Source organism: Anopheles nili, chromosome 3 (genome assembly GCF_943737925.1).
Source record: "Anopheles nili chromosome 3, idAnoNiliSN_F5_01, whole genome shotgun sequence".
NCBI lineage: Eukaryota > Metazoa > Arthropoda > Insecta > Diptera > Culicidae > Anopheles > Anopheles nili.
Genome location: NC_071292.1, coordinates 63210901 through 63223232, shown reverse-complemented (window position 1 = coordinate 63223232; position 12332 = coordinate 63210901). Strand labels below are relative to the sequence as shown.

Here is a 12332-nt window from a genome sequence, read left to right as displayed (position 1 = left end):
TAGCTGGCAGAACGGCAGGTAATGAGCAGGTTCATAAAGTACCGAGGATGTACCGCACAGTGCGTATATAAGACCACACCTTGAGCTTTGATTCTTGTTAGTCACGGTAGCTCAGCGATCGAGTACGGTTTTTCTCCCAACGCACCTTCAGGATAACGCAATCAGAGACACAAATCTGTCCACATCATGAAGCTGGTAAGAGGCCTTTAAGGCTCTTGAGTGCCCTTAAGAGGTTTTTTTTCTCAAGAAGCTGATCGAATCCTTCCACCCACAACAGCTCGCAGGATTAATGGCGATGGCTCTGGTGACGTGCGTGCTGGCGGCTCCTTTAGATGATCCCGCAAACGCCGAGATCCTGCGATACAGCAGCGAAAACATCGGCATCGATGGATACCGCTTCGAGTGAGCCGTTTGACCTTTCGCCCCCAACACATGGGGTTGTGTATGTGTGTGTGTGTGCTCGTTTCAATTCCCCCTTTTCCATCACGCCATCAGATTCGCGACCAGCGATGGCACCAGCCGCACGGAGCAAGCCGAACTGCGCAACGCCGGTACGGATGGTGAGGCGCTTGTGGTGCGCGGTTCCTACTCCTACACCGGCCCGGATGGTACGGTTTACGTGATCAACTACGTGGCGGATGAGAACGGGTACCAGCCGGAAGGTGCACACATTCCGAAGTAGTTTGGAATCGCCTTTGACGATAGGCGATAAGCCGCCGAGAACCAGCCGGTCAGCAGATGGAGGCGCTCCATTCTAACGCTATTCTAATGCCAGTTCGATGCCGCTCTGGTTAACTGATGAGAGCAAATAAAAGCAATCTAAACTTCTCCACAACCACCCCGGGCTGCGTTGCATGCGTTCTTTCTGCCGTTCCATCTCGTTTCGCATGCACATAAATGTCACCGTGAAAATGCAATGCAAACTCCATAAAATGCTGAAAGCGTTTCTTCGCTTTCGGGCGCGTTTTCAGGGCACACTAATCGCGCGCTCGTTTTCTGCGAATGCGGGCAGCAGGAAGATGAGAAAACGAAAAAAAAACACCAGCCAAAAAATGGGTCCACTTTGGTTTCTTTCATTTTCACGACCAACACACTTGGGACCGGTTTCCGTAAGCATATGCACCTATTAAGTGGTTCCCCCCCAAAAAAAAAAAAAACGCGATCTCCGAGGGGGATGGAAAATTCTAATGCAACACCGAATGTGATTTAATTCTGCGGTTTGTGTTTTGTTTTGTGTGTTTTTGGCCCGGTGACACTTTGGCCGAGGTTTAAACTGGTGGGAATGAGACATTTCCATCCGATGCTGCACCTGGCCGTTCGTCCTCTTCGGCAGGACATCGGCGTGCTATAAAAGCAACCCGGTACAGTTCCATCGTTCATTAGTGTCGTTCCCGGGCTACATTCGAGACGTTCGGTTCGTTCGCAAATTTCTAACCGTCAATCGGACGCATTTCCGTAAGGACACGAAGCTCCTCCAAACTCCAGAAAGGATGAAGTGCGCGTTGGCATTCGTGGCTCTGTTCGTGGCGATGGCGTTGGCCATTCCGGTGCCGGATCAGAACGCCGAAACGCTCCGGTTCGACAGCAACGTCGAGGTGAACGGCTACAATTATCAGTATGAGACGAGCAACGGCATCTCGGCACAGGAAGCTGGCGAGTTGAAGAACGTTGGCGACTCAGCGGCACTGGCCGTGCGTGGTTCGTACACGTACACTGCTGCCGATGGACAGGTCTACACCGTCAACTACATTGCGGATGAGAACGGATTCCAGCCGGACGGTGAACACATCCCGAAGAAGTAGAGCGTGGAAATGGTGCAATGGGAGGGCTGTTAGTTTGTAAATAAATCAATGGAAAATCAATCATAGTTGGGCGCGTTCTGCTGCTTGTGTTCTGTGAGAATGATCGATCAGGGACAAGGTTTCGTGTGGAGAGCCACATCTCGGCGATCAAGCACAACCTTTATTGCCATGGCAAACAGGCCCATCGGGAGAAAAAATTTGTCACTTTCACGATCCGCAATCACAGCCCACAGTCTCATCATACCTACCCTACACAGTCACCCTTCAAAAAAACCACCCCGACGGTGGCAAATTTGGCGATGTTAATTTATTGCCACCGGATTTACGACCCTTTTTCCATACAGATGACCCTCTCGATGACCTGTCAATTTATGTGGCGGTGCTATATGCGGCTTCGGTTGCGAATGGGGGCTCGAATTCATTCAAAAAATACAACGTTTCAATTCAAGTGGTGTCTTCCTTCACCCCGCGGGGATGTCGGTTGTCGAATAGGGGGTTTAAACTTGACATTCACCTGGCGATGCGCAAACACACACACACACACGGCCTTCTTTTCTTCTTAGTGAGACCCTCGAAGGTGCTACCGGAGGTACGGTTTCCCACCCCGTTCAAGGAGTGGGATCGATCGGGAGGGCCTACCACCGCCAGCAGAAGGTCATCGCTTGTGCTTCGCAAGTGCTTTTGTTTTGAGGTATAAAAAGCTACCTCGATGCACTCGAACGGCATCAGTTGCAGCTTCTCGTTTCGCATCAAAGCATCCACCGCAGTGTCCACAGGGTTTCCTTTTGTCAGCGGAAGTCAGCATCCTCGCACTCGCACACGATCACGCATCATGCAGACGTCTTTCGGTATCCTGTTGGTGGCTGGCCTGTTAGCAGTTGTCCTGGCTGCTCCACGACCTGGCGCTGAGGAAAAGGATGCCCAAGTGCTGAAGTACGACAACGATCACAATGGCATCGATGGGTACAACTTCCAGTTCGATACGAGCAACGGCATCCAACGGCAGGAGCAGGCTGAGCTGAAGCAGTTCGACAGCGAGAACTCGGCCCTGGTAGTGCGTGGGTCGTACTCGTTCACCGCAGATGATGGACAGGTGTACACCGTCAACTATGTGGCTGATGAGAACGGTTTCCAACCGGAGGCGCCTCATCTACCGAAGTAAGGTGGTCGAGCTTCAGGGCGGTGAAATGGGTTTTTGGCACGTTTCGTTAATTAAACGATACTGATTAAGTTTGATACAAATCCTTGTGAGTGTTCTCTACGTATACTGGGCGTTCTGAAAAATTCCAATGACTGAAAGAAAAAAATCACAACCGTTTGTTCATTAGTTGGTATTCGATAATATTATGCAACATATTCTTATATATACATACGGATGCAAAGGTTCAACGATCTTTCTCCACCGGCCAAGAAAAGTACAAGCTACGAATACTAATATCCCACAATGCATGCGATCGCGATAATAATCGCAAATTTGAAACGTGGGATGTTTTTATGATTCATAGTAACATTGTGTTGTTGTTGGTGGAGTTGTAGCAAACGCTTTCACAACATACTTCTTACCTTTAGTTCAATCGAAGAAATGACAATATACATGTACACAAGTTCCTTTTACAAGTATATATAAAGTTATCACAAGGTAATATTTATTCACAATATTTGCTTAGAGTGACCGCTTAATGTTGCATTGAATTCTTCATTCCATTTGTAGGTCCAAAATCGACCTACACCACGCACCAAAAAGCACGTGATAGAGTGTATTTTGAGCGCTCTTTGTCTAAACATCCTTCCAGAAGCAGCAGCAAATTTACAAATCACAAACTATCCCATCCCTACATGGTTTATCCTAGAATCGCCCCGACAATCGACCGGTCCTCGACATTTGCTGCGGCATCCTCCAACAACTCGCTCAGCATGGTGTCCACCTCAGGCTCGATCGCCTGACATTTCCGACGATCGCCCATCCGGTGAGCTTCAACTGCCGCTTCGCGATCCGTATCCTGGCATTGAAATTGGCCACCTCGATCGCCTCGCGGTCTTCCGCTGCCGCTGTCGCCACCGGTCTCCCCGGAGGCGACGGAAGGGCCACAATGATGGCCTAGCAACACACATGCACACACACACACACACTCGTTGAACATAGATCCACCGTGATCGCGATGGTGACATCTGCGACTGGCTCGCCTCATCATCGGAACCGGTTCGAACGTTTTTAATTTCGGGTGTGGGTCACATAAAAATTTGAATTCATCTAGCCGCGTGTCGAGACGGTATGAGCACGGCCACTCCCGCGTCTGCTCCTGTCCGCTCGTGCCCCCTTCTGGCTCCCTCCAGCCCTCCCCCCGTGGGGAGGACGGATTTACGTGGCTATTTCTGCCAGCCGGGACCAGTGACCGCTTAACCGGGAGGGATTACCGCGAACTGAGCGCCAGCGAAAGAGATAGAGCGCCCAATAGAGTGATAGGGGGTGGGGGGGGGAGAAACGCATCCTCGCCCTCTCCACCCCCCCCCCACCCCGGCACCGATGGATTGCAAAACCACCCCGCCTTCGAGCTAACCGAGCCTGGTTGCGGTTGCGGCGCGTCACCGCGAAGGTGAGGGTGATCATCTCTTTCGGGGGATGGTTGGAAAATGGAGCCAACGGTTGGGAGGGGGGAGGGAGGGAAGGGGTGGTCCACGCGCCGGCACCATCCGCGGCTGGGTGAATGTGACGCTCGTGTATAAATAGAAACGCCATCCTCGACAGGGCCGTCAGTTGTCTAACGCATCTTCGCGCTCGCAGCCAAAGCCTAGTTTTCGTGTGAAAAGTCGTCCTTTTTTGTGTCGTTTCGAGAGAAACCCTTCAGCCCACCATCACGATGAAGTTCGCCGTCGTCCTTGCCGCCGTTCTGGCCGTCGCCCTTGCCGCTCCCGCCGACGAACGGGACGCTCAGGTGCTGAAGTACGAAAACGACAACCTGGGAGTCGACGGATACAACTTCCAGTGAGTATCGTCCTTTCGCGAATGCTTTAGCTCAAACCGCGTGTGTCTCGTGCTACCGTGCGCGTGTGTGTGTGTGCATTTGTGTGTGTGTGCAACCCCCTCAGTGATGTGTTCCCTTTTTGCAGGTACGAAACCAGCAACAACATTAATCGCGCCGAGACGGCCGAGCTGAAGAACTTCGGTGATGATGTCGCGGCTCTGGTTGTTCGAGGCTCGTACTCGTACACCGGCCCAGACGGACAGGTCTACACCGTCAACTATGTCGCCGATGAGAACGGTTTCCAGCCGGAGGCCCCCCACATCCCGCGCCTGTAAGCGGACCTTTTTTCATCCACCCACCTACGCACCCTGAGCCATATCTATCCCTTTAGTCCCCGCTTAGTCTCGTGAGACTTTTCTATACCACTTCGCCAATAAAAGCTGTGACCTGATTGTGTTTTTTTGTTTTGTCGAGATACAAAAAAAAACGGACAAAAACAATCCAACATTCTAATTCGTTGCATTTGTGTATTTTTTTATGTTGTTACAAACACCCGAACACGCCGATGATCTGCCGATGGTCTGCCGATGATCTCTGTTCACTTTTAGTAGGGACGTCTATCGGGATCCTTAACGGGCCTGCTGGCGTAGGTCGTTGGAGACGTTCCACTCGACTGCTAGGTGTCGGTTAATTACTGGTTCGAGCGAGAGGCTTATGCGTTTCGAAATCAAACCACCGTCATTATGGTTATTACGCACCTCGTTGGCGCACAAGGTGATCATCGTATGGTCGAGCATCCGATCGCTTAAACGCCATCCCATCGGTGCCCTGTGAACCCTCTAGCAGCCGTAATGCAACCCTCCATTATCGCGGCTGTAGCGCGTTCACATTTTTCTCATCGCGATGTAATCGGTGTCCTTCGACGAACGTCGACATCACACCGTGACCCTCCCGAATAAAGATGTCTCAGGGAATGGAGCTTGTGATGTTGTTGAGGGAAGGTTTTTTTTCTCTTCTTTATTGACGCGTAAGGATGCATTACGGTTAGGTGTCCAATCCAGGAGCTTCGCATCCCGTGGTTGTTGGATGGGAAATTTGTAATAATTAACAACCTCCCGTTCGATCCGGTGCTCGTATTTCATCAGCAGTATGGGGGGTCTTTCCAGCACTTTGTTGTGATCTGCCTAGCCATGGTGGCTCGTAAATTTTCGATCGAAAAGGAAATACCCACTTGCCGGTGTGGGCAGATGGCACCGGATAATGCATCGTCGCAGTGGTTGCTAAATTCGGCTCGCTCCGGTACGATCCAACTCAATCGTAAACTAGAGTAAATGGACAAGCTGTCAAACAGTATCCTACGGGCAGAAGTTGCACATTACGCCACCAAGGTCGATGACGATGTTCGATCCTCCGGATAGGTGTGCTGATTTCACCTCCGACCGAATGAACTATTTTTGGCTGCCCGCTGGCGCTGGAAGTGCAAAAAGCCACGGACGGTGCTAAAATCGTGACCACTAGCCCCACCAGAAAGGGGTGTTTTATGCGAATGTGTGCGTTTTTTATCCAACCACACTATTAAAAAAATGCGCCAAATCAACGCCAGTGCCCAATCGATGAAGGTCGATCGTTGATGCCAGCCAGCCGTTATGAGGCTTCGTTCTGCTGGTGGCTGGTGACTTCGTTGAAGGTCTCCCGTGTTTATTACCACACCACCCGTTGGTCACACCGGCGTCACATCAGGCCTGGTGGGTCGCGTACTTACCGCTGCTCATCTGCCGCAGCAGTTAAAAATGTCCCAAAAAGGTGGTGCCGATCATTAAATCGTTATCGGGCTGGTAGTGCTGATGCTCGTGCGCCTCGGGGTCGTTTAGTGGTACGGATTGAATTACTGCAGCATCGTTCGAGGGGTCAAGCTCATGTGACAGTGTGGACGCGTCTTCTGTCTGAAGCTGACGGTGTTGGTTTTATGAGTAATGCTGGGACCGGCAAGCGGCACCGAAGGCCCACCCAACGCGAGGATTTAATCGCTGCTTCGAGTCATTAGTGCGTCAATTGTATGGTGAGGAGCTCAAGGAAGCTTTACATTCGAAGGTTAACTCCCATAAACCTTGCCGTATGACCATTCATGTGTGTTGAACGTCCTAACATAAAAACGGTTACGCATTCAAATCATTTTGTAATCTCCGGAAAACGTGCATCATAACAGCCTGAATGTATGCAACGGATATGCAATATATTTTGATTTTCTCATGATACATACAATTCTTACAATTTCATTGAAGCACTTCTTGCAGATCACATACGTTTTCCAGTTAGTGATAATTAAATTCTTTAATAACATGGCATGATTTTGAATCGTAAGTAATTTTTTGTCTTTCTATTTTAGGGTGTATATATTACGTTTGCGGTAAACAAAAATCTCATTTTTTACCTTCAATTTAAGTCCATAAAGACTGTTTGGCAATTGTTCCCTACCAATTCTCAGCGTACCAAAATGACCAGTTTTACGATTCACTAATATTATTCCAAACTTTGGCGGCGTGTAAATCTGTCGTTAAGTAATAGCCTTTATTCAACGAGTGTTTCATCTGATTCAGGTACAACCTGCAATCGCATTCGATGCTCTTATTATTGCGTTTTCAAAAGGGTCCCTTTTACTCTAAAATAACTAAGGATCAGATTCATTCTGATAAAAATACACAAAGCGTAATTACATACTAAGTCAAGTTGTCTACAGCACGAGAGTTTGAAATCTTTCCATAGTTTAAAGCGCCATCTATTGATGATTATTCAAAGCTTTTGGTACCGCAGTACTGCTAATGAACCACAGTACAGAGGTGAAGAAGTCAGAGTAGAGTCTAATAGAGTATAATAAAGTACAGAGGATGATTTAAATGACTTTTACATGTAGTAGTCTTTCCTTCTTTCCTCCTATCTTTCTACTCGTTCCTTGACCCCACAATGAATAGCCGAAATCATTTCTACGCTTTTACCATGATGATGCCGAGTAGTTAATAAGGCGCCTACGTGCCCGATTTGATGTGCACGATTTGCATGAACCCACGCAGTGATTCGACCATCACGCTGCAATGATCACGTCTTACTTGGGGAATCCACAGATTCACTCTTCTAGTGAATAGGATAATACCGACGACGTGTCTGAACCAAAAAGGTCTTCGCAGGCATGTGCGGCCGGAAGCTGGATGCATTCTGTGACACGCCTCGGGTTTTCCCTACCAACGAGGTTACAGAAGCATACGAAGAAGTACAATAATTAGAAAGCAAATATCGCGAAGCAAAAAATCCAGACCCATCCACCTTGTTGTCACGCTTTACAATGCCGCAATTTATCGTCCATCATCCGGGAATTGCATTGACAGTGACCAAACGAGACTTGATTGTTGAAGCTCGAAGGTCAACACACTGGACAAATATCCTCGCGTCGGATGCGCAGTACGATCGGTGTGGTTCTTAGGTGGTGTGATAGCCGTGAGTACCGCGAGCCAATCAAAATATTAGCCCAACCAAAAGAGCCCGTTCGGTAATGAGCCAAGCGCGACAGGTTAGCTGAATTCCGGCTGGTCTATCGAATGCCATGGCGGCCACCACGCCAACCGGTTTCGGCTCAACGTTTTTGGCAACTTGGTTCAATGAAAGTGAAGGTGAAGATGCGCACTTACAAGGCGAAAGGTGGTCGCCTTAGAGCAGAAGGGGCGTATTACCTGTTCACACTTTCCGTGAAGGTTGCGCACGAAAAGTGAGACCCGCGGTCGCACCAATCAAGAGCGAAAGGAAGAGAAATTCGTTCGAGAACGTACGGGAACGTACATGGATGATCCGTGGCAAAAAAAAGGACACCCGCAATCAGCGAGCCGAACTTGACACTGAGCCACGGCCCCGGTGGCTGTTTACCATAATCAACCACTTATCTAAAAATGACTCCGAAAGTCATCACCTCCTCGAGAACGATCGCGGAACCGGCCTTTCGGGCAACATATCCTGCTCGTTTGATTGGGCTCTTTTTTTGCGTTTCTTTTGCTTCTTCTGGGCCGCAGCGCACCCTGTGGTGCTATGCAGGTGTGGTTCCGTAGGTGCCAAGACCGGGCAGACGCGCAAACTGGTTTAGATTTATAATCAGCGGGTGACGACCGCCACCGACCACGGGGGTCGGCCCATCGGGTCCTGTTGCGAGATGATCACTTGCTTCTATCAATTTTTGCATAATCGCTCGCAACGGAAACGGCTCGAATGGAGCGAATGGAGAATTTATGATGTACGAGGAGCCTGCGTGATGTAATTTTCGAGAACATTTTCTTCGCGCAGAACATGCGCAAAAATCGTTGGAAAAACCTTCATATTACAGGTGGCAGAATGCTTATTTCGAGAAGGAATATAGATGGAATATGGATGTAAATTCACAGCAAATTCGCTCGATGCCTATGAAGTGAATTTTAAGACGCAGAATCAACCCTCAGGTAGTCAATTTTGGCATATTTCCCGCGAAATCGAACGCCCCATCTATACTAGAACTAGTTTTATTGATTAGCCAATGGATGGCACATGTGCCCTGGTCGTGAAATGGAAACATTTAGAACCTGAACAGGTTTTTTCCTCACCCAACCGTGGCTATCGAATCAAAACACGTATCAATAACCAACCGATCAAACAGATAGGGGCAATTTGTTCCTCCGTACCAGCTAAACGATCTGCAGGCTCGCGGTTTAATCTAAAACGCTCTATCGCAGACGAATATTTACGTAGCGATCGCGCGATGATTATTGGATTTTGTGCGTATTTTTTCTTCACTCTCTCTCTCTCGCTCGCTCTCTCTTTCTCTCTTTTTTTCTCTCTCTTGTTATTGACAATCGATTTAAGGCAGCCTTTTTCCGGCGAAATTAACCTTTGTAACGATATGCCCGACGTTTGCTGCGACAACGGTGCGGTTCGATGATAAAGCACCACATTTGGGGTGGGATTTTTAACCGAAACCGACATTAAAGCCATTAAAAGTGATGACCTTTCGGAAACGGTCGCCCAATCTGCAGCGTGATGTATTAATAAGCGATGAAAATTCTCATCGAAAAAAGATTTGTTTTATTCTTTTTTTGTTTCAGTGGTTTTTTGTGTCTTCGCTGTTCTTCGCACGGACCCCTTCGGAGGAGGTCCGACTCGACTCATTCCGAATATGGACCGGCCACCCCGTCATGACAAACGGCTTTCGCATCGTCGCAAATCCTACCAACCGATCGTGCTCCACCTGTGCAGTCGCGATCCAGAGCGATCGACCGATCGAATTGGCGGGTAGAGAAGAAACACGGAAAAAAGGACACCCAACGGACGCGACATAAAGACGGCAAACGATTGTGTCCGCATGTCCCGCGAGGGGTCCTAGGGTCATAACTTTAATTTCGGCTAATGCTTATGCTAATGAGGAGCGATTTTATCAATGAAACGGAACGTGTCAACCTGGCAGGGCAGGATGGCGGTTGCCCGGCGACGATTGCATTCTCACTTTTGGACCATCGTTTTGTAGACATCGTGGCCCCAAGGGAACGCTCCCGGCAGGGTTGCCAGCTACGGACCAAGGCGTTGCCGGTTATTCCCGGCAACCTCGATCGCACCACAAGCAAGACAGGTTGTAGCATCAACTGATGCGACGCCCCGTGTGTTCCCAGCACCGGGAGTTGCCGTGTTGTGCGCGAAATGTTATCGTTCCGTTTCGGGTGAAATAAAATTTGACACGAGATTCTGGCAAGAAAAATTAGCATAAGATATGAGCCTGGCCTGGCCGGGGATCGCGCCCCCTCATGGGGCTATATAAAGCAGCTCGATGCACGGACTCGGCCAACGAGTTGTGCTCCCAACCTTCGACCAGTACGGTTCACGCGTTCCAGAACACCGAAGCCAGCCTTGTCACCATGAAGACCCTGATCGTGCTTGCCCTGATCGCCCTTGTGGCCGTCAACGCCAACCAGAACGCCAAGACGCTGCGATACGAGAACGTGCAGGATGGCGATGCGAGCTACAAATTCGCGTAAGTAGCCTAAAGGCTGGCGAATCTTAGAAGTGGTTCTATCGAATAGTATACAAACGATTCATTCCGCAGGTTCGAATCGGATGACGGTATCGCGCGCCAGGAGCAGGGAGAGCTCAAGAACGAAGCTGACGGCATGAATGTGCAGGGCAACTTCAAGTTCGTCGCTGACGATGGCCAGGAGTACGTGGTGCAGTACGTGGCTGATAGCCAGGGCTTCCATCCGGAGGGTGATCACATCCCGAAGGAGTACGTTGAGAACGTGCCCAGCCTGTAAGGGAACCTTCGAGCCGATCGGCGTCTCTCGTGATACTGTGCCCTGTCCAAATTTTCTTTCCTCTCAGTTTTTCGATCACAAATACAGCTTCTCGGTTGTTCTGTGTTGAGGGAGACCGAAACTACAACTAGGCGGGTGTTGCTTATTCACACAAGATGATGACAGTCTAAAGGTGGGCTCAAGTTTCGTGGAAACAACATTCGTTCTTTGTTCCTCATTTTTTGGCAAATCAATGCGATCATCAGAAACAAGCAAGCACTTCCGCTGTATGCAATAGTATCCACTTTGTTTGCTCGACAAATCGTCCTTGATGACCACTCAAAAGCTTGCAAGTTTGGCTTTTTTTTGCACAAAATTGCACTACGCGTCTAAAACCAAGCTGTGAAACATTTATAGATACAATATTTACTATGACATTGATGTACGAAAAATTCAAATTTAACGAGTATCGAAAAACGAAGAAACGGAGTTTTGCCAGTTGTTAAACTTTAAAAATTTTTGGCGTGTCCGATTGGCGTAATCGTTCAACGGATTGCGTCAGCTAATTTTTATGTTATATTTTGATAATAATTAGTATTAATCATTTTATCATTATAACAAATTTATTCACAAATATATGAACTCAAGAGCTAATGCCTTGGAATGTTTGAATCGCAAAATTATCGTATAAAATCATGCTTTAAATTTCATAATATTCAAGGTGTATCGAGTAAAGATAGCTAACATCAAAGTACATTAGTACATCATTTCTGGCTTCTAGCTCTGCTGAATAAGCATATTATTCAATGTATGTTTAGTGACAATCAGTTTTTCATCTCCCACCAGAGCACGTTTGATTGCTATCGAACATAAACGATAGCCATCGTGTAGATGGAAATCGCCATCGCGCGAGGAAACCCTCCACCGCGAGTAAACGCCCCAAGTATAAAGGAAGCGCTAGCAGGAAGAAATGAACACACACAAAACCGCCACGCCAATCCGATACGAGGGATCACAACGTACCGGGTCAGCCGCGCTGTCGCAGGTTCCCAGATAGATGATTGGAAAGAGATCTCTCACTAGCAAAATTTGCATCACAAATTTTGTGGACCTTGAACGCGGTCTAGGTTTTTTGAAGTCTCCCATGGTGCCCGGAGAGTATTGCTCTTTCCTTTAGCTTCCATCGGGGGCCGATCACACACACGGGCACACACACACACACACACACACACACACACACACACACACACACACATAAGAGATGTACGGGGTGTCGA

The 12332-nt window shown here is 48.6% G+C and overlaps 5 protein-coding genes across 5 annotated transcripts; all 5 read left to right on the top strand.

Annotated features, from left to right (window-relative positions):
• The first annotated feature begins 104 nt into the window (after window positions 1–104).
• Window positions 105–832, top strand: LOC128727633 (endocuticle structural glycoprotein ABD-5-like). The gene is made up of 3 exons (XM_053821563.1): window positions 105–195; window positions 278–402; window positions 496–832. The coding sequence occupies exons 1-3, from the start codon at window positions 187–189 to the stop codon at window positions 680–682; spliced, it is 321 nt and encodes a 106-aa protein (XP_053677538.1). The 5' UTR covers window positions 105–186; the 3' UTR covers window positions 683–832.
• A 632-nt stretch (window positions 833–1464) lies between these two features.
• LOC128722921 (cuticle protein CP14.6-like) lies at window positions 1465–1861 on the top strand. The gene has a single exon (XM_053816613.1). It carries the CDS (start codon window positions 1491–1493, stop codon window positions 1800–1802), a length of 312 nt encoding a protein of 103 aa, XP_053672588.1. The 5' UTR covers window positions 1465–1490; the 3' UTR covers window positions 1803–1861.
• A 773-nt stretch (window positions 1862–2634) lies between these two features.
• On the top strand, window positions 2635–2964 carry LOC128723286 (endocuticle structural glycoprotein ABD-5-like). Its single transcript, XM_053817010.1, has one exon. It carries the CDS (start codon window positions 2635–2637, stop codon window positions 2962–2964), a length of 330 nt encoding a protein of 109 aa, XP_053672985.1.
• A 1605-nt stretch (window positions 2965–4569) lies between these two features.
• LOC128722718 (flexible cuticle protein 12-like) lies at window positions 4570–5270 on the top strand. The gene is made up of 2 exons (XM_053816396.1): window positions 4570–4785; window positions 4911–5270. Exons 1-2 carry the CDS (start codon window positions 4661–4663, stop codon window positions 5098–5100), a joined length of 315 nt encoding a protein of 104 aa, XP_053672371.1. The 5' UTR covers window positions 4570–4660; the 3' UTR covers window positions 5101–5270.
• Window positions 5271–10683: 5413 nt separating this feature from the next.
• LOC128726685 (larval cuticle protein 16/17-like) lies at window positions 10684–11093 on the top strand. Its single transcript, XM_053820505.1, has 2 exons — window positions 10684–10799; window positions 10872–11093. The coding sequence occupies exons 1-2, from the start codon at window positions 10684–10686 to the stop codon at window positions 11074–11076; spliced, it is 321 nt and encodes a 106-aa protein (XP_053676480.1). The 3' UTR covers window positions 11077–11093.
• Window positions 11094–12332: the final 1239 nt, after the last annotated feature.